Source organism: Myripristis murdjan, chromosome 10 (assembly GCF_902150065.1).
Source record: "Myripristis murdjan chromosome 10, fMyrMur1.1, whole genome shotgun sequence".
NCBI lineage: Eukaryota > Metazoa > Chordata > Actinopteri > Holocentriformes > Holocentridae > Myripristis > Myripristis murdjan.
The window spans coordinates 18545549-18567035 of NC_043989.1; the positions used below are offsets into that span (position 1 = coordinate 18545549).

Sequence of the window (21487 nt, forward strand, 5' to 3'; positions counted from 1 at the left end):
ATACTATATTTATACACCAAAGACATTATCAGTGACAAGCACCTTTCATTTAATGGTGTCAGAAATTAAATTGAGGAAATACAGCCTTTAAATAAAATATTTTTAACATCTTTTGTTTTAGCTGTAACCCATCAGAGAAACATATAAACTTACTTGTCATTTAGGGAAAGTCCATTTGAGAGAGTCAAAATTTGGGGGAGTTTTGTATTGAGGCAAATGATCTCATTTATTACAGATTTTATTACTTTTTTGTCATACTTTGATGCATTTATTGTCAATCAATAAACATCTCCTCTAAGCAATTTGAATTTTTGTTTGTTCCTGTGATAACATTAGGAAAACGGAAACTTCTAAAATAGGCTAGAGGAACAAATAAACAGCCAGTGTGGAGGTGGAGGGAAGCACCCAGCAAAGAATAAAGAGGCATGCAGAAATAGACTGTGATGAAAGCAGGTGGCAGCACACGTAAACAATGTTAGGGGCGACAAGGCCATGGAGTCCCTGAGAGACACCGTACACACAGTAAGAGGACTTTTATGTAAAATTATTTAAAAAGTAGCTGTCTCTATAGGTGGATGGACAGTTCATTTAAAAAAAAAAAAAAAAGTCATTGTGCTTCCTGCCGGAGCTGGATGACAGTCACCGAGAGAGAGCATAGTTCAGTCTTTTTCCTGCTGCTGCCACTCGTTTTCCTCTATCTGTATCCCCTCAGACAACTTGGTGTCAGCTTCCCACATCCTGCAACAATGAGCTGCATCCTTATCATTTTCATGCTGTCTTGTTTCAGTTAAGCTGTATGACACCAAAAAAGGTTGAATCTTCATCCACAGAGATCAGGTTTTGAAGTCGATCCGGAAGCACCAACTCTAGTTCATCCTCCCGGTTCAGCTTCACTATGCCTGTGACAGAAAATGATATGTATGTAACATTTAAATTAAACCCATCAGGATAGCTAATTATTGGATGAAAGGTGCCATTCAAAGCCAGCACACGAGGCCAGGCAAATATAATTTTTTTTCTGAGGTCAGGATAGCAAGGCCTTACTGACCGGCAGTGTAGCAGGTGTTGTCAGACTTTGCCTCAAACATCTCTTGCACGCAGCGCAAGATCTCTATTGACCCTGTCCCCAAAGTACTGGGACTCCACCTTCGAACTGTATGGCCCATAAAGGTGCCTGGGGTTTTGAACAAAACCTGTGAATGAGGTGGAACATTAGCAGCACAGTTGGAACAAATCACAGGCAATATCAATTTAGTTCTGCTTGAGTATTGTATTTCTACAGTGACACAGTACTTGTCCAAACACCATGTAATAACCGTCCTCTTGGACAACTATTTTGTTTTCCTTTGGTGAAATTGCATGTCCGTGCTGCACAGCAACAGTCCAAGGGATCAATGTTACATTTCCTATGAGAAAAGGCAAAATACACCTTGTCAAAATAATGGCAAACATCACCATGCCAAAGCCAAATACTTGAATTTAGCTTTACCTTTGACATATGGTTGGTTGTTATCATTGGCTGTTAACTGCAGAAATGACTTTGGAGCTAGATAAGAGAAATACACATATAATTGTTTTATTAACATATACTGTCTACGGTCTCAATTCCAGATAAAATGTTGACTAATGGATGCATTTTCATGCCTCAACTGACAAAGCCCCACCTCTGCAGCCGCCCTGTTCCCGTTTTACTCGCTTAAATGGTAATTTCAGAGAACTCTTTTGAGTTTGTTGGAAAGTACTTGGCTTTATGTCCTAAGAGAAAACAAAGCATTTCGAGAAAACATATTATTGCAGTGCTATCTGAGTACTTGATAATGGCATAAATCTCAGTAGTACAATGTCCAAGATGACTCCATCCTGCATAATCAGTGACATACCTCCCTTGTTTTAGACATCTTGCCCATTCTCTCATCACTGACTCCCTCAGAACGTGGCTGATTTAATTGTAGAATTATGTCCCCTTGGAGTTTTCGAAAATCATTTTCTAAAACACTGGCTCGGTATACCAGGAAAAGGCTAAGACAAAACATAAATGCTGTTAGTGATAATAAAGCATTGTACAGCATGCTGAGACTAAAGAGACTGAATATCCTCTAGTTACCGACATGGGTGAGGTCACACATCAGTTAACCCCGGAAACTGAAATGTTAAGTTTCAAAACGGGTTTCTAAATGAGGAACTATCTTCTCCACTCTCTCTCCCTCGCGCTGCTTCTCAAGATGGAACTCATTTAGATTGTATGAAGATTACAGCCAAATTTGCAGCATATTGTGAAACTCACAGTAAAAGCCACATTTTAATATAGACAAAGGCTTCATTCAAAGAACATCATTTGTTCTTGTCAGTACTTGTGCCAGTGGAGTTCAATATGAAAGAGAACTTCTAACCTTTTAAATCAATACCACCGGCTGCAAAAACACCAAAGACAGACAAATGCTTTTAGACAGAAAATGAAACATTTTAATCCATCAATGAAATCCATTTACAAAAGTATATCCCATTTTATATACAGTATGTACAGACATATAAACATAACTAATTTTTCAACATGGATTCATTCATACGGTAACTAAACAATAGCATTGTAACAAAACATATCACTCTGATATTCTGCAGGGATGCTGTAGTGCAAATGTGCGCAAATATATAGTGCTGTTGTCCTGTGAATACCTTATAACTCCAGTTTTGATAGATTTGCTTTGTACTTGCACCGAAGGGTTACATCATGTTGTATATTCTAAGTCATTTTTATGACCCAGGGTCCTAGAGAACGTAAAACCACTTTTTAAACCACTTTAAGCCCTTAAGATAATTTTTTAAAAAGGCAAGGTATACTGAAGGTAAAATGTTTCTTTTCATATTTTCTGAATAGCTGATGTTTTTGGAGATACAAGATTATCATTCAACAGCACTTAAAGTACGTAAATATTAAGTATCTTTCAGCGCAGTGTCCTTCCTTGATAATAGAGAGATGCTGTATGTGTTGAAACAAAATCATGACTATAAATAAGAATGTTTGAATGATGAGAAAAAGGACATTTGGCTCATCAAGGCTTGTCGTTTTGCACAGACTGTGTCATAGGAAGCATGACAGTCTATATTGTCCTTTCAAATGCAGAACTGTGAAACAAAAGTCAACAACAGACTTCCTCAAAATTTATCAACAGAAGGTTTACAGTATCTTTGTAATAGCGTTTGAAATGGCAAGACTTCAGCTAGAAGTTGCTGCTAAACTCAGATCTAATCAATTTATCAATCCTTGAGGGGTGAAAAGACAGCACAACTGGACTGATTTGACCATTGTAAGCAACCTCCATTTAGTACTCTGAACAAGGGGCTGGTGGCTGTGTAGTTATCAGTTGTGTCCAGCAGATGGAGCCTCTCCAAGTCTGACACTTCCCAGGAAAGTAGTGTGGTTGGTCATGCTGATAAGTGTGTCCTCATAGACCATGCGTATGGAGATCCTCTGGCCGGCACGCAGCAGACTCACCCCAGCCGTGTAACAGGTGTTGAACTTACGCTGGCCTGTCTCAATGCTGCAGGTGCAGCGTAGGAATGGAGTCGAGTCCACCATCACCTCATAGCTGGCAATGTCGGTGAAGTTGAGGTAGTACACCTGGTGGAAAGGGAAGACATAAAATACGCAAGACTGAGAAGGGTAGTCCATACATACATACATACGTATAATATTTAAGGGCTTATTCAAAGCAGAAACAGTTTCAAATATGGGAGCACCCAATGACGGTGTAAGTTATAGTAGTTGATATTCAGCCACAAGGAGAGGAAAAATAAATGTTTTATAATGCACTGTGCTTCAAGTCATTATGCAAAAGGACAAGCAAAGCAACTACACGTTTTTACAAGCTCAACTACAGAGTGGCAGACAGTTCGATGGATTTTGAGCTGTAAAGTATAAGAGTTAGGTCAAGGACCGTACTCACTTCTACCTGACTATATATGAAGTAGACACCGTCCAACAGCACCTCCAGCTCTCCAGAGCGAGAGTGCATCTTAAACACACGGTGGTGGATGGACACCATCTTCCAGTTCCTAAGGACACCTTCAGACAGATCTGAACAGTGTAAGAAACATGAGGTAAACTGTCAACACAAAGTTTTCAGCAGTGTTTATTAACTACAGCTGAGGCTCATTCCTCAGCCCAGTCATGATGCTATAACTATAACTATAGCCGAAGACGGATAGAAGACTCACCTTCCCTCACTTGAATGGTTGTTTCCTGCCCTTGCAAATGAACCACTGCTGGCTGAAAAACAAAGATCTACGGTGACTAATTTGAATATAATAATGAAACAGCACTGTACTATTGCAGCATCTATTTAAGGTATGGTTATGTTTTAATGTGTGATATACTATACCTGGAATTCCCTTCCTTTAGTCTTATCAGCAACCCCTGCAGCCAAGAAAAAGACATGATCAAATGCTGGCAGACAATGATGCTGAACAACAAAGAAAAGATGATATACGATTAAAACTAAACAAACAACATAATTTAACGATGGATCACTGCTATCCTGCATGATGTTTGACACCCTGCACTAAAATCACTTCATGTGAAGGCACTGAGTTCATTGATTTTGACAACTTGAGCTCTCTTGTAGACTGGGAAGACTCCAGCGTGCAGAGAAAAAACTGGGCTCTAAGTGCTAGAAGGGCTTTCAGTCTAGAACAAACTGCTCTCAGCCTGTGGATGTTTTCTAGCGCTCTGGCGTGTTTCATTGGGCTTGGCTGTCACACAGCATATCATATGTATTTTGCATAAACAGTGATTTATACCTGCTGGACCTTGAAGGCCTGGAGGCCCCTGAGGGCCAGGGGGTCCAGGCGGTCCTGCTGGCCCCACAGCATTGCTCCCAGGAATGCCAGGGATTCCTGGGATGCCCGGTGGCCCCTGTGGGCCCGGGGGACCAGGGGGACCGGGAGGTCCTTGTGCGCCTGGAGGCCTTTTCCTCCCTGGGAAGGCAGAAAATGATACAGCTAGATGATACAGCTGGTAGTCCAAAAGCATAAGCATTCCAAGGTTCGTCTTTTGACAGTTTCAAATGTAAATTGTGATACAAGAAAGATGAGAGGGTACATGAGCATTCTGTGCAGCATTCTTTTTAATTTTCCTGGAGGACAGAATCATGAAAACTGAATGCTCATCATTCACTTTGAGCCAAGATGGTTATTGGATTGCGGCATTGGATGACATCTCAGGGATACTGCCAGAAAGCAGGCAGCAGTGAGCAGTCTAATCAATGAAAAAGATAACAGAAATTTAGGATGCATTTTGCATTACCTTTTTTCTTCTCTTTCTTTCTTTCCTTTCCAGTTGATTCTGAAAGAAACAAAAACAGTGTGATTAAGCTTGAAATGGTCTTGTGAACAATTATCATCTCAAATAACATCTAGAGTATCCAGCTCATTCCATGTAGGTATACTAAATAGGCTAAAATAACAGATTCAGATGTTCTGCAATGAGCAGTTGAGTGGAGGTATGTCAGTCTGCGGTATCTATCTAGTGTAGTAATTTGTAAGTGTGGTTTCACCTCCTCTGTATGAACAAGTGCCTTAAGCATTCACAGGCAGTGGAACTGGAGAAGATCATTAGAGAGATACTTTATCCTGCCAAAATCCTTTTCTTTGAATTAAGCCCAGATGGGGAATGCAGATGAAAGTGTGTGTACATGTGTGTGTGTGTGCGCGCATGTGTTTGTGTGAGTGTGTGTCTTGCCTTTACAACCATGTGTATGTATGTGCGTGCATGGATGGTTGGTGGGGCATCTATGTCAATGCTTGAAAGACAAAATGCACTTGTGTGTCTCTGTGTGTGTGTGTGTGTAGCCTATGTGTACAGCTGAAGAATCCTTTTCAAAAAGCCGTCTCGCTGCTCTTGTGTTTACCATGTCATTACAACTACAAAGGCCATTTAACCTTAAAACCTCACAGTTTGAGTCCCCCTCAAACATATGGCCAGTGTTTCTCCTCTGGCTAAATGACTGGATGCATCCGCATGGATTTCTCTTAACGAGCAGCCCTATCTGGAATCTGGTGCCCGTTAGGAGTGCAGAGAACGCACACACATACACATGCGCAAACACAAGACACACACGCACACATACACACCAAACACACATCTAAGGCTGAGATTACAAAAGCCTTTGTCTGTGTGCTGCGAGCAGAGGAGAGACCTGGGAATGATTAGTGTTTAGAGGCTCGGGACTTTACTGATTTATGTAGAAAGTCTCAAAGGTGAGTTTTTTCTTCTAATTTAAACACAATCACTAAACTTCCCCCCAAGTATTCAGTGTCACGCCACAGCCATTGGAATGCCTTGTGATCATGCTGCACTTGTTGCACTCAGACATGGGACTTCAAAGGCTTGCTTTTTTATTTGCATAGCTCACATTCTAAACAAAAACTACAAAAGCAAATTCAAGCATATTGGCCATATGGTTTTCTGTTGAGCTATTGATTGTGATAAATCAAATCAATGAAATTAATGAAAGCCATCAAAGTCTCGGAGCTGATAACCTCCTTTTAAAAACGGCCACCTGGTTCCCCCAAAATGACTGCTTGTTCCATGAAATGATTAATTCATGTTCATGTTGTTTTCTGATGGTTCGGGGCCTGAGCAATAACACAGCTGGGTTCCAAAGTCTATATCTGCTCTGTTAACAGATACAAAGGATATTTCAGGGACCCAATATTATTTTGAGACAGGGAAATCAACACAGGCTTCACTGTCTGTTTCAAATTGGTGAAACCCTCCCAAACTCTGTTTTCCTTGTTTGCTATCCAAGTAATAATCAATTCCATTCCATTTAATCCCTTGCTCTATAAACTCAGCAACATTATGTGGTGGAGCTGCTTTGTTAAGTAAGCTCTAAGCAGTAAAAAATCAATTCCACAAAAAGTGAGAAACCATTAACAAACTACTCTCAAAATTTAAGAGCCTTAAGCACACCGTAAGGCTGGTATTTACATTGTACCAAATCCCTTCCAAACAAACCGAGGGGTTACAGAAATCATTGCTGAACTGTTATTGTAGGAACGGACCACTGTCAATTAGATCTCCAAACAAACACAGAAACAAGACTGATACAGGTGCAGCGCCGAGCAACGAACATGTGCACTTGTGGTTTTATGTGCTCGCTCAAATTTCTGAAGCTCCAAATTCTGTGTCGAATACAGAAGGCCTATGGATTTCGTCGGGAGAACGGCGCTTGCTGAGGTTGCTCTCATGCTGAATTTGTGGTTTGAGCTTTCGAGAAATGAAAGACGAGTATTGTGAGGACCTGTCAACAGTGTAGCAAAGGGCTCATGCCATCAACATCAAAATCTGTTGATTAAGAACACATAACGGTGGTTACAGTGGTAAAAAAAAAAAGAAAAAGAAAAAGAAAAGAAAGCCCATACCTGTGTCTGGTTGCTTGCTTGCGCTTCTTTTCGCTCGCTGAGTTATGCCCCTGCTATCCTCTGTGGCATGGAAGTCACTGTGTCTGTGGAGCAACTTCTCCTGGTTAACAACAAAAGAAAACATTGGTAATGATTGGTAATGATTTTTTGCACAAAATCCATGAGTGAGCATGGGCCTAACTCTTCACACGCAAGCTTCCTTTTAATGATAATGGCGGCTGTGCTCACCTCTGATTAATTAATCATTGTGAGGCAAACACAATAAATTAGTAATAAGAATTCATTAGAGTGAGACCCACGTTACAAGTGCTCTTCCTGTTCTTGGGGTATAATGTTTGCACAAAGACAACTTGGGCCATTTGAAAAGCTGTGAAACACTGCCAGCCAGCACACACTCATTTGTGGCCAAGTCATTGTCTGTCCCATTGGGGCTGTAACCTATCCTGTAACCCAAGTCACTTTTGTCTGTGTTTCTGCCGGTTGAGACAGTCACCTGGACACGGCTGCTCTAAAATTCACCTTTTTAAACAAAAGGAGGACATGAATTGTGGTTAATCTGAGAGCAATACCCATTCATATGGCACCTGGTTCCAGCCCTATTCAGAAGTGGCATGAATACGCTAAAAAACTGGAGCTGGAAAAAAAAAAGGATCTGATGTGGCTGGTCTGAGCTCATCCCTAAAAACAGGAAAGGCTATGCTACAGCGGTGGGATGTTCCCATGGGTGAGTGAGTGGCGGGACAAACCGCATGCCTGTGTTCTTATGTGACTGGTTCTGGTCGACCTACATTCAAATGAACTCTGTAGGACGTCCTGACCTCACTGTAACCGCCCAACGCTTATTCAAACATGACCAGCTCCGACAATAAAATGTTCCTGCAAAAGGATTCAGAGTTCCTAAATGCAGATTGTACTATTGTTCAAAGTCACATTCTGTTAGACAGCCAGTTTGTGAGCACATCTTTGGAGGATTCCCAGAACTAGGCAGACAAAGAAACTCTGCATTGTTAACACAACAAGACCACCCAATGCCTTCTTTTTGTGAAACCGTGCAATCGAAGAGATCACTTTCGGTCACACTTTGGAGTGTCAGTGTAAATAATGGTAAGAAGTGCAGCCATACGCGCTTTGAAAAGGCGAGGACAAATAGGCGTATAACTATCACTGCGCTGGACATCTGCTAGGAGTTTGTGTAACTGACATATCCCGAGCAGTGACACGTGCAGCACCTTAGCATGGATCAAATAATGATAACTAATGATGTATCATTTAATCTTATTGCTAGGGATGAATCAAAAATACAAGCTTGTTGACAAGCACTTTCACCTCTTATTTTCCATGTGGGCCAAACCCAATGGGTACAAAATGACATACCCCATGTTTCCATCTGTGACACCCAAGTAAACATAGTAGTTAAACTCCACGGCAAGAAAGAACAGACCATTCTACTAAATGTGGCATGAACTCTCCGTGGCTCTTTGTGTGGTTTCAGGCAGAGCCACTGAAAGACCATAGGAACACAGACAGGAAAAGTTATGTTTCGGGTCTTTCCTATACCTCGACTCAGATGTGGAACCCCCCAGAGTGGGATGAGCTGTATCATGTCAAACACCCCCCGGGCGGTGTTGGGCAAGCTGAAAGTAGTTAACGTCCACATCCCTGACCAGCTGCCAACCATGTCTGACCTTATAAGCACGGGAATTCCAGCCTGATGGAGAACTATGTGTTGGAATGGTTTATCGACACACAGGCCTCCAGATGTTCCCGCGAGCAGCGACGTTTGGTGTTCATTTGGTGTGCAGGTGTCTCCACATCTCCACTCCAGCTGTTGGCATATAGGGGGCTTTTACCCCTCAAAGGATTCTGTGTGTATGTTCAGGCATATGGCATTACACTTTCGTCTGTTCTAACAGCCAAACATGATTCCAACAGCCAATTTTTGGCCCAAGATTAAGCTCCATCAATATGACAAAAAACAAACAAACAATCTGGGCTAGGCTACTACCACTCTGATATGCCTGGTGATTTAGAAAACATGAAATGAAGGCTGCAGACGGATAAAAAGAAGGCAGTTATTCCATTATATGAGCGCCTATGAGAAAAGGTTGTCCGTGCTTGCTTCATTTCACTTCATTACAGCATTTACAGCCTTCATACCCTTCAAAGGCATGCAGAGTTACAGTAAATCAGGATGACAACGTGTTGGTATGTATGCCAAGTGCCAACTATTGAGTAAACCATTCTTTTTCAGCACAAGGGGAAAATGCTATTAATTAGAGGGCTTTCAAATCTTCAAAGCGTTGGGGGTGCTGTAGCACACAGAGGACGCGCTTCCCTGTTGCTCCATGAGGATATGACTAAATTTCAGTCACTCCAGGGATGTTTTATTTTGTGATCACAAGATTTTTTTTGCCATATTAAAAGGTTTCTCAAGAATACCACACAGGCTTGTGTTTTTACCTATTTCTACACATATGCTCCAGGAATCCCCTCACATTTCTTCATATCAAACTCTTTAGTTGAGATAAAGTACGAACTCTAGTTTATGTTTTTGAACATGATGTCATCAGTATGGTTTCTAGCTCATTTACCCCCCAAATAAAAATAGAAATTCTGGTTGTACTAATGCTATGAAATCGTGAATTAGGCCTGGAATGTAGTCCCTTATTAGGTATTGAAAGAAAACCAAAAAGGTGACAAGGTAAAGGTGAAATTGAAGTCTTTGTGGTTGCACATATCAGATGTAGCCTGTGAGCAACTGGTTGCCCATCATAGCTTTGATGGAGTTACTAACTGTAAAGGCATTCATACTGCTGAGAACTGGGAAGATTTATAATACTCCTATGATTCACCCTCCCAGATGGAGCAATGACAGATCCTCTGTGTTGTTTTTTCTTAAATAGCCTGAGAAGAGCATCCATAGCTCAATCAACATTAGCAGTTAGTCTCTGGAAGGCCGCTCATTTTGAACCGTAACCACCAGAGAGGAAAAGCTGTGGAGCTCAACTTGCGGGAAGTGTTGCCTGTCAGCAGTCAATCACATTCCCAGTTGTTGCAACACCACTGGCAAAGCGATCGCCAGCTGTCTGAATGCAGTTAATACCTTGACAATTTATTATTTTGTTAGGTGAGCGTGACTGGGTTTAATCCGTCATTGGACGGCCTGTCTACTAGACCATGTCATTTATGTTAAAATAATATAATTCAATCTTATATGGAAGAAGTTGCTATTCCAAATCCCTGATGTTCTTCCATCATCTGCTTTGTATTTTTATCACTTCTTTGCCCAATTCAATTTGATCAATCCCTGATATAACAATAGGCTGCCTCCATCTGTGCATACAATACTGTTGTTATAAGTGATCACGCACTGGTCACAATTAACTTAGATGTTGATGGGGGAGACAGCCCACCCTAGCGCCCCAGTTCATGTATGCTGCTGAGGACTTTGTGTCCCATCAAACTGACTTTTTTTAAATAGCTGTTAACTAGACTCCAGATGTTTCAGCATCTGTTCTTTTGTGAGACTTTGAAGGCATACATCAGAGAAGAAATTATTTCATACACTGGTTGTAAGAAAAATATTAGACTGAAGAAAGCTACCTGCGCCAGCACAGCTCATCAACTTTTATTTCGCTTTATTCGCCCAGGATAGCTGAAAGAAGGTGATTGTGAGTGACACTTGCTCTTATTCAGTAATGCCCGGCAACATATGAACACTTAACACTTAAGTTACACACACACACACACACACACACACACACCTGGGAGTGGCCTTTAACTGGTGGGAGCTGTGAATATCTGCTGGACAGCTGGCATTTACTGCCTTGCTCAAGGGCAAATCGAGTGTGGCTGTTCAGAGGGGAGATTGTTTATTCCCTTGCCTTGCCCAGATGGTAAATTATACAATTCATCTGCTCTCATACCAGGCAAACGAAATGGACTGGAATAAACGTCAGATTCCCATAAAGTTATAAGTACCATAAAACAGATTACCTTTTAGGAGAACACTAATTTTGAGCTGAATGCCTCAAAAAGCGTATCCAACCAAAATGTTTCGACTTTTTCCAATGAATTTATTGTGTGTCTTCCTATTACACTAAGTGAGTGTTATTGTTGGGACAGGATCCACAAACTATTCACATGCCAGTTTGGCCTGTACAACAGTTCTTAGTCCCACTTGCCAGAAACCGCGACTTCCATCTCCTTATCTGGCAGATGAAGCAGTGTTCACTTTCACAAATGTTCGTACATTTTCTTTTACACAGGGGTATTTGATATTTCGCGCAGAAATGTAATTAAATCAAAGACATTCTGACAGATATTCAATATGCGAAAACTATTTTGTTACATAAAATGCTAAGGTTACATATTTTACATTTGGTTAAAAGCGTACCCTGCTTTCCCTTAGTTTCGTAGTCTGCCTCTCATCACTCCACACCCTTCCTTGCGTTCGCACACACTGTAAGATATCAGCAAGCCTGTCCTTTGTACACAAAGAGTTTCTGAAAACTGATAAGACACTTGTTGAATTACAGCTTATATAGCCTAGAGCATTATTTGGGAGTTTTATCTGCAATTTGTTACTTGAGATCAGGTGTATGTATACATTTTCAGTGTAAAAGGAAAGACTTAGACTTAATTGATCCACTTGTTTCTTAAAAGAAGTAACTGGCAGTGGCTGGAGTAGTACAAGATGAAAAAGGGATAAAAATGTTAAGTACGTGATGTGATAAAAGACTAGGCGAGATGAAAATGTCTGATGTGTTTTCCCCCACTAAGATTAAAAAAAAAAACAACTACAGCTGGATGAAAACTATGACTACACCTAAGAAACATTTTAATACACAGGCAAACTAAATTTGCTGCCAAAATTAATCACTAGGATTGGCTTTTTTGGTCAAACTATGGCACTAAACTTTTTTTAACAAATGCATGGGAAGCTTTTCATCTTTCCAAAAGCTCTCCCTTGGTAGATATTTACAGATTCATCTTGTTGTCCATGTTGCGAGTTAGTTCCCCAATTTTCTGGGACCACACCTACTGGTTTCTTAATAGGACCTTTATCCTCCATTATAGTACGATCTTCCATGAGCAGATGTACGCTTTGCTTCGCCTATCTGTTTAACACTAGAAGACGTCTAAACAAAAAGACTTTAACCCTGACAAAATACTCTATACTGCGTTTGCACTGGGAGCACAGACACGGACTGACTCGGTTAAACTACTGAGATTTCTTCGCTGGATCAGCGCTGGCCCCATCTGTGACAGATACAGTTATACCCAGCCTCTCTTCCTCACATGATGTGACCTTGCCCATTGTTGCAGGCTAGTTGGCAGGCTATTTTTTTCTTCAAGTGTGTCTGTAGCTGCTGAGATGACAAGAGGGCCTGCTGCCATTACTTTGGTGGACCCCCCCACTCCCTCCACCAAAGTCTGCCCCTCCTGAAATATAATGCTGAGGAGCTCATGGCTCTCCTCCTCCCTCTCTAGGGATCAGAGACAGTAAGGGGATGTATTGCCAAATTAAATTAGGTGTGGAAAGATTTCTCTGCATGCTGAGGGGCCACACCACCCATCTTTTTCACAGCACGGCTCTACTGCTATGCTGATTTAGACCTGCTATAAGTTACATATTTCCTTTCAAATGACACTGATATACTGATACCATATATGACAGCCAAGCCTATCTGTTTCATGTCTGGTATGCCTGATATTTGGTGTGTATGTTTGTTTGTTGCCGTACCTGCTTGTTTTTCCCTTCATTCTCATTTTCTCAGTTTCTCGTGACTGTATACCTGCATATCACATCGAATCTCACTGATGCTTCTGAGGTGCCTTTGATGTCGACTTGTGTGAAAAATCCAATAAACAATGTTTAGGTCTATAAAAAAAAATTCTTCAAAGGAAATGTCTCAAAAGCTAACAAGTGCGGCCGCTACGTCCAAATGCCACATGCTCCTGTTTCTCCAACTATGTAAACTGTGGGATGTGTAATCAGAGTTGTTTAATGCAGACATCTGGCAAGGACAGCATCACAGCCCTGTTAAATATTTACAGCTGGGCCACAGTCTTTCACCTCATGAAGCATCACCATCTGGGTTGAATACCAGCCCCATCTCACTCTGGTTTAACCGGGGAAACCACTACTATCTAAAATAAGCTTAGCAAAAGACATAGTCAGGGCTAAATGAATAGGCTTAGTTTGCCACTTATGAAAGGAAAATGTTACACCAATATTGAAAACACTTTTAAGAATGGACTTGGGATCCGGATGTCTTGAATGTTTGGGAAAGAGAAATCTCGGTTTTCTACTTTTAACTCCTTGCTGGCGACTGTGATGGTGAACAGCAAGATCTGTCACGACTGAACCTCTGAGCCCGGCCAGTGCCCCACACAGAGGATTGTTTTCCTTCATAAAAAGTTACACAGTCAATGACATATGAGCTAATTGAGCAAGAAATGCAAAGTTGAGACCTACACTTGGTCCCTTTGTACTGATGAAATTAGGGAGGTGGGGAGGTGTGGGGTGTGGGGTGGGGGGTGGGGGGGTTACCAAAGCCACAGACAACACAATGAACATTCAATCAGCCCGCTGCCAGAAAAGAAAACACATGTGAGACGGGGCTGGCTCGGCTCCAAGTACCAACTGCCCATCTAAGTCCTGATGAATTTACATCAGCCCTTGGGCTTTGCACCTGCTAGTGATCCAGTTAATTTTCCGTCCACCTGCTCCAGCACATTGACTGACCCCCTCTCTCTCTCTCTCTTTGAGAATCCAGCTTGGCACCCAGCCTGAGGTTTGAGCATGACACTCTTTATGTTAAGGAGCAGCTCTGGAAATAAGACAAATGGGTTTGGTAACTCAAGGGCAAAGCAATTTCACAATAAAAGCAGCTTTTTTCCCCCCTTTCCTAACAGCACTTCACTTTCTGTGATGGTGTTAGCACAGCTTCCTTGAGTTACCTCCTGGCAGGGCCGGTTACCTGCACTGGCACAGGTATGGGACTTTGGCCAGGTGACAGATTTAAAAAGCTTATAAGTTACCATGGCGCATCTCTGTCCAAGAGGCTATATGACGCACACGGGAGCAGTAATTCAAAAAATATTTGTCTGGAAACCGAGCTGGCAAAACTCATGACAGGCTACCGTAAAATAACTTGCCCTGAAACATGCCATAACAGAGCAGACAGCAAATCTGACACCGTGATACGGAACAGGAGAAGTGCTCAGAGGTGAATGAACACGAACAGCCTCCTTGTGAGGAATGAAAACAATGTCGCCTACGTTTGGACTCGGCTTGGCTCGGCTGGGAGAGAAGAACCGCCTGACTGCCGCGTCCTGTGCTTTTTATAGTGTTTATGTTTTGATGTTTTACCTCATGACCCTCTCCGCGGCTGCCGGAGTCTCCTCGCTGGTGGCCGGGTGAGAACGCCGGGTCGGCCAGATCAGTTCCCCCCAGAGTCAACATCGAGTCTCTTTTCTGGTGGAATATTTCCCTTTTTACTTCAGACCGGAGATCCAAATAGCAGACGAGTGTGATAGCATGCAGAGCCAGCGACAGCAGGAATAATCCCAGGAAGACAACACTGCTGCTCCTATTCTTGCACTTCTTGTTGCACGTGCACGGAGGTGGTCTGGGCATCACTTTGTCCGGGAAATCATCCCTAGAAGAACCATCGCATGCCATTATCGGACAGAGAGCAAGATAAAGGCTGTTTATCTCGGCATAATCAAGTCGTTTGTCTCGCTCGGGCCACAGCTAGTCATTAACGTAGAAACTCATAGGTGCAGCAGGTCGGTGCAAACTTCTTCGAGTATCTGTAGTAACAATGGAGACCCGCCTACGACGAATGTGATTGGTCCGGGGCAATTACGAGCCAGACACTCCGGGCCACAGGTTGGATGCGCCAGGTGCAGTGTTTGAGCGACATCTAATGGTCAAAGCGAGTTCCTGCAACGCTGCCAAGATCAGAAGAATTATGCCCCTATTTAGTTCTGCTACCTCCCTTACAATGTTTTTTTTTAGGTTATGTTATTGTTAGTATATAATTACTCAGCACTTCTTCATGTGATAGAGCATCCCGTGCAAGCTCTTCTCACTGAATGGGTTTTGTTTTGTTTTTCTATGGGTGTGGAAGGGAGGTGGCCGTTGATGTGTTTTGTTTATGTATGTGTTTTATGTGTGAGGCATGCTATTTTTCACTGGTGTGCTTTGTTTGGCACTTTGTTTTGTTATGTGGGTGGTAGACTGTCGCCGGCGCAGGGAGGAGTGGTGGTCCTGTTTGCAATCTTCTTGGCCTGCCCTTGAAATGAGCAATGGAGAATAAATCTCTAAAAATGTGGTAAATATTTCACAACATTGTCACTGAAAAGGAACAAGAATTTGATGATGGAAAGCTATTGCGATTTGTACTTTTATACAGAACAGGCAGATTGTACTGATATGATTATACCTAATCACATCTGGACCTTTCTGAGGTCAACATCATGATGACAGGATGGAGAGAATGCAAGAGTCACACCGAGGGCAGCACAGCTCTATGTACAACAACATCAAATTCTCTAAACACGCATCACTTAGTTGAACTTGGAAAACAGTTTGACATTTTGTTAGTCAGAGGCCAGCTGAGGAAAACACTTTAACAAGATTGAGAGTGGCATTGCGGTTTCTCCATGTTCAGCATTCAAAGCTGACCTTCGTTTTTGTTCTCTTCAGATGCAGACACTTTGATCTCTGGAGCAGGGAACAAGGGGTAGCCAGTGGATCGGCCTGTCCTTGAGCCATGGATGATGAAACCGGTACTAAGCAGAGCTGAGACTTACTGGGCCTTGATGGATCACCCGCTCTGTTCATTTCTCAGACAAGTGCCACAAAGCATCCGTGTTTATTTCTTTGGGACAAATCCTGACATCTGTGTGCACATGACCTGCAGCAAGGTACCGCTTCATGATGTGAGCGTACGCTGACAGTCAATGAGTTACAGCTGGGTTTCATCTAATATAGTAAAACAATGAGTAAGACAGAATGACTTTGGGAGATCACGCGAAGTTGCAGTATATCATCAATATGAGCTCATGTTTTCTGCAAGAAATGTCTGTTTACTGTAAGCAGTTGAGGATCTATTACTATAGTTAATGGCAGGGTTTCTGCTCCAGGTGCCACTGCATCACAGTCTGCAGCTCTGCACAGTGCAACCCCCGTCTCTCTTCCCACTCATCTGCAGCAAAAGTGATTCTAGTCAGCTGCCACTGAAGGGCAGCATTGCCAAGCCATGAATCAATAACACTGCATACCAATGTCCTGTCTAACTTGAACCTAGTCAAAACTAAAAACAGTTTCTTGTTGGTAGGCTAATGAAATTTAAATAAGGCCTCATTGTTTATACACTGTGTATATTTCAGTTACAGTGCAGCTTTTCCATGGACTATTGATGACAAATTACCCAGCCCCTTTCTCTTTCTCCTGGGAAGCTGTTTCTCCATTGTTAGAATACGAGATACTGAAATCGAAGAGAGAAACACATTCAAAGTAACCCTCATTGGGCCTGTGACTGAGGGCTCAGCCTAAGCATGTTTGCCACGGTTTTCATCCAAGCAACAAACACAATGACTTTGAGAAGCAGACAGATTATAATGCAGGCCTGGAATAGGCAGCCACATACACTTCCCATAATTTGATCCATTAGGTTTCTTCTTACGTTTCCGAGTCAGTATAGAGGAGGGATTGGCTTTAGGCTGTTTACTCTATCACATTTCATTCCATAGCTAAATCATATGTCCCTATTTGTTCGTGCTTGTGGAAAGAGGAGGTCGATGGCCCTAAGGTAAAGGTCGAGCTGAAAACAATGCCACTGTCTGAGTCACTTCCGCATTTTCTGCCTAGTTTCAAGCAGCAAACACGAGATCAACTTTAAAATCGGCGACAGTTAAACGGCTGCTGTTGTGATTATTTTTGGCATCAAAAAGCCCAGGAATAATTCTTATAACGTCCCCCAGGCTCCAGTGCACCGTTCATAAATGGTGCGCCACTCTATCCTCCCTGAGCTTATAACAAGATTTAGAGGCTTTCCCTGCCAGATGATAGAGTTTGCAGAAGGAATAGGCGTTCTTAAGGTTTACCATGGAGAGTTGAGTGGTAGGCTGCCACTCGGATGCTCATGCCTTCAACACACAGTTGGGAAATCATTACTTGCTTAATGAGGGGTCGCACTCAAAGAAGTCTTCCTATCTGCCCATCCGTCTCTCCATCCCTCACTCAAATCTTAATATCTCTACTGCCCATTGATGAAGGAACATAATCAATTTACAATTACTGTCTTTCAATTGCCGTTATAATGAGGAAGCAATGAGCTGAGGCGATATTTTATAGATAATAGCATAATACAATTACATGTTACAGCAAATTGTTTTTATACGCACCTCTCTCATACATTATACCCACTGAGGAGTCAATGTTTCTGCATGTCACATTACAAAGGTGTAACCTTGGCTAATTGATATGCTGCGGAATTTGGTTTCCTACCTATAAATCTCCCCAAATTGGACCATGTCTCCCATTTCCCTGAACAGTGATTAATTCACTGTCACTGTCACTTGAGAGTCCTTATCAAGATTGGAAAGCTCTCTGCTCTCTCTTTTTGTACTTTGCTGCTTTTTTTTTCTGCCCGCATGCCTCTCTCTCTCTCTCCCGTTCACTCTGTTTGCTGGACTGTTGAGTGGAATGCAGTCTCGAAATGCTTTGGATAAACTTAATTGATTTTTATTCTACGTGGAATTGGCACTATTTAGTGGTCTTTTATCTTGTAAAAGATTATTTTGTGTGTGTGTGTGTGTGTGTGTGTGTGTGTGTGTGTGTGACAGAGAGAGGGAGAGAGAGAGTGAGAGTATGTGTGCATGTGTCTTTGCAACCAGATTCAGAGGATTCAGAATACAGCGGCGTCTTAAATTTTGTTCTAATTGAGATTTTTACTAATTAGAGGATCTTAGGATGGAAGCTCAGAGCCAGTGAGACATTACCAACTCCTACAAATCACAATTCGAGTTTGACTGAAAATGGAAAAAAAATGTCACTTGGAAAGTGCACTTTTATCTGCAAGACTGTCTGTCCCTAAAAGCAGGTTTTCTTGTGCCAAGGTTTCACTGTTTAACGTAATTTATTAAACAGCGATGTTTTGCTGGAAAAGCTCTATTTTTGCCTTGCCTCCAGCTCAGCAATGCTCCTCTGTGTGTAACCTTGTCTGTTACAGTGTAGAACTATCAGCGGAGACATGGTCCTGTAATTGTATTTATTAATGAAAAGCAGAGGACTTGAGAGACACACACACATACACACACACACACACACACACACACAATGACATGCACATGCACGTGACGCACACTGCAAAGCTAAGGAAACCCCAGAGGAATACAACACTGCTGTTGCCCTGCCAGATCAACTGCATAATGGAGATATAAAAAACAAAACCAAAAAAAAAAAAAAAAGAAAGAAAAAAAAAAACATCCATGCCTAGATTCATTATGAGATTACATTCAGGGTCAGTTTCTATTCCAAAATTATGAAAACGACGCTGTAGAGGATATCACCCAAAAATAATTTACAAAATAGAAATCAGTATACTTTGAACCCCATTCTCCCACTCAGTTATTTCATGTTTTGCTGCCAAATGCCACCATCAGAGAAGGTTTATGTTTTGGATTTTTGGGCATCAAATTGCTCAGTTAGCCGCAGCAGGTATAGAAATAGAGAGATTTTTTTTTGGGAATAGTTCATGCAGACACTTGTATCTGAGATATGTTGCATAGCTGGGCCCAATAAAGATGTGAAATATGAGTGAGATGCATGTTTTTATGAGCCTTTATATGCGCCAGCGTGGTGCTTTATGGCTTCTCTATATTCCCTGGATGTTTTCCACACCACCTCTTTTTGAGGCTTGTGTTAGGCTGCCGTCCCCGAGAACTCAACCTCTGCCAGCTTCAATCAACAGCAGTCACTACCCATATCAAAGCCTCCATGCCACACCAGCGACACAACCGACAGGTACAACTGAGGTAAACTCAGAGGTAATCTACCCTCCTGCCTGTCTGTCGCCACGCCTCTCTCTTTTTTGTTTATCTCTTTCTGTCCTTTGTGTTTCAATTGCTCCTTTCATATTGTTCCTGGTTGAGAGCGCTGCTTCATTGTGGAATGAGTAGAGTGTTTTGCAGCGGATTGTAGTGTCATCCTTTTGATCTCCCCATTTCTTTGAATCCTCTGCCATGATATCATGATAATCCATCCAACAATCTCATATGTCTCACATGTAGGGCTTTCCACTTCTTAACCCAAGAACCCACAGCCCATCTGATACACCGCATTTCATTCACTCTCAATCTATCTCACTTTTTCTCCCTCACTGTTCTGAAGAAAAGCAAGAGTTTGCTCAGTTCACCTGTTTACATTTTTTCCCTTCATGGGGTGAATTCAGCGGCACTCTAAAAGATGAATGGCTTGAGCATTCTCTCTGGGAAATGGCTGTAGGTAAACAATACAGCCACCCTTCCTGCAAACAGTTGAATGGACAGGCTCCAAAACTGTGAATGGGAGGTGTGAAGAGGCTAACCAGCGAAAGTAATTGCTGTTGTGTTCGCCAAGAGGAGGGCAAAAAGGTTGTTTGCGGTACGTCATGAAAAGAAAAAGGAGTGTCTGAAGTTCAGTTGCCTTAAATGAACCAAATCAGTTTTAAAACTTTATATTCTCAGTTTTAATATACATCCCATAAAGATTAGCGTTCAAGCTGCACCAAGCAACCCCATGCATTAGTGCTTCTGGAAAATAAATAAATAAAATATGTAGTTATTCAGACAGTACTCATGATATGTAACCTGAAGATGTAACCATTTTATTAAATATACATTACTATTTTTCAGCAGGAGGTGTAAACCTTAGACACCACTATGTAAGTCAAATGGTTTATGTGAGTCAAATGTTGATTAAGAAATTTTAATATGTAAAAAATCGTATTGCCTGTAAAAATGAATTTGGCAGAGGAGATCTTGATCTTGGCCCCAACAATAGGTGGAGTTCATGAAAGGTATAAAAGCAGGTGTAACACAGATTTGAATCAGTTGCTCCATGGAGCAGCTCACTTTGTTGTACTCTGAATGAGGTGGCACAGTAAGCCACTTTACTGCACCAGATTTTGAGTTAAGTCTGAGTTATTCTACATAGTTGTTGAATAAGTAAAAGCGTGAAAGAGGACCATCACTCATCTGGCCTCATCTGGTGGGTTTTCAACCACATGGTACCAAATGGCAGCACATTAAGTGTGAAAAACGTGTCCCTTGATATCTAGAAAACATGTAATGTAGCATCAGTGACAGCATACTCATGTTTACCAACCTGCTGGCTGGTGTGTGATATGCTTTATTATTAAAGGATGCGAAAGGGACAAAAAACAGAAGATCTCAACTTAGTACGCTATCAGCTACCACTACTACAATACTTAAATTACTCAAGGCTACCAGCTGACTTTCCTAAGCTGATACAAAGTTGGTACTAACTTGAATATTAATATTGAACAGTCCAAATAAATTGTTTTCATCACTTGCTGTCAGTGGCTGAACATTTCCTGCCATGTCCATGTGGGACACCAGAATTTCATTTGAGCGAATAAAGTAACTTCACAGGGTCTCAGTTAAGGGTGGTAGGACACTGCTCTCTATCGCAAACCCTACCTGCTTTGTCCTCGCTGCACGGCTGAACTTTGTTCAAACACTTTTTTGTAAATTCTTGTGGGAATGCCAAGGTTTCCAGAGATAGTAAATATGTCCTGCTGAATTACATGGAAATATGTAAAAAACAATGCACAAGACATAATAATGTTTTCTATTTGATCAAATGGTGCAGCCAAAAAAACAATGGCATCTTGGCTTTGAATATTTCACTCAGTATAAGTGTGATGCTACTTCAGTGAAGTGTAGCAACCAGCAGGTACAGAATATGGATGTTGTACAATAACAAGCTACTTAAGGTGAAATTTAAGGGAAAATAAGAGTTCAAAGAGTTAATATTGTATATTAA

General features: G+C 41.7%; 1 protein-coding gene and 1 pseudogene across 4 annotated transcripts; both read right to left on the reverse strand.

The window, feature by feature from the left end:
* Positions 1-206: 206 nt before the first annotated feature.
* Positions 207-2126, reverse strand: LOC115366711 (tumor necrosis factor ligand superfamily member 13B-like; annotated as a pseudogene).
* Positions 2127-2439: 313 nt separating this feature from the next.
* On the reverse strand, positions 2440-15258 carry eda (ectodysplasin A). 4 transcript variants are annotated; one of them, XM_030062821.1, is made up of 8 exons: positions 14801-15258; positions 7423-7522; positions 5303-5341; positions 4798-4974; positions 4380-4414; positions 4216-4267; positions 3951-4063; positions 2440-3619 (listed from the first exon to the last, which is right to left on the reverse strand). In XM_030062821.1, the coding sequence occupies exons 1-8, from the start codon at positions 15110-15112 to the stop codon at positions 3359-3361; spliced, it is 1089 nt and encodes a 362-aa protein (XP_029918681.1). In that variant the 5' UTR covers positions 15113-15258; the 3' UTR covers positions 2440-3358. The 4 variants fall into 4 exon arrangements, with proteins under 4 accessions (XP_029918681.1, XP_029918680.1, XP_029918679.1 ...); XM_030062820.1 differs by having other exon boundaries at positions 3945-4063; XM_030062819.1 differs by having other exon boundaries at positions 3951-4075.
* Positions 15259-21487: the final 6229 nt, after the last annotated feature.

Excerpts from the sequence above, each read along its gene's own strand:
- eda (XM_030062818.1), bottom strand. The coding sequence starts at position 15,112 with ATGGCATGCGATGGTTCTTCTAGGGATGATTTCCCGGACAAAGTGATG. Across the intron at positions 7,523-14,800 it reads GCCGCGGAGAGGGTCATGAG|GAGAAGTTGCTCCACAGACA; the intron begins GTAAAACATCAA and ends GTTGTTAACCAG. Across the intron at positions 5,342-7,422 it reads AAGCAAGCAACCAGACACAG|AATCAACTGGAAAGGAAAGA; the intron begins GTATGGGCTTTC and ends TGTTTCTTTCAG.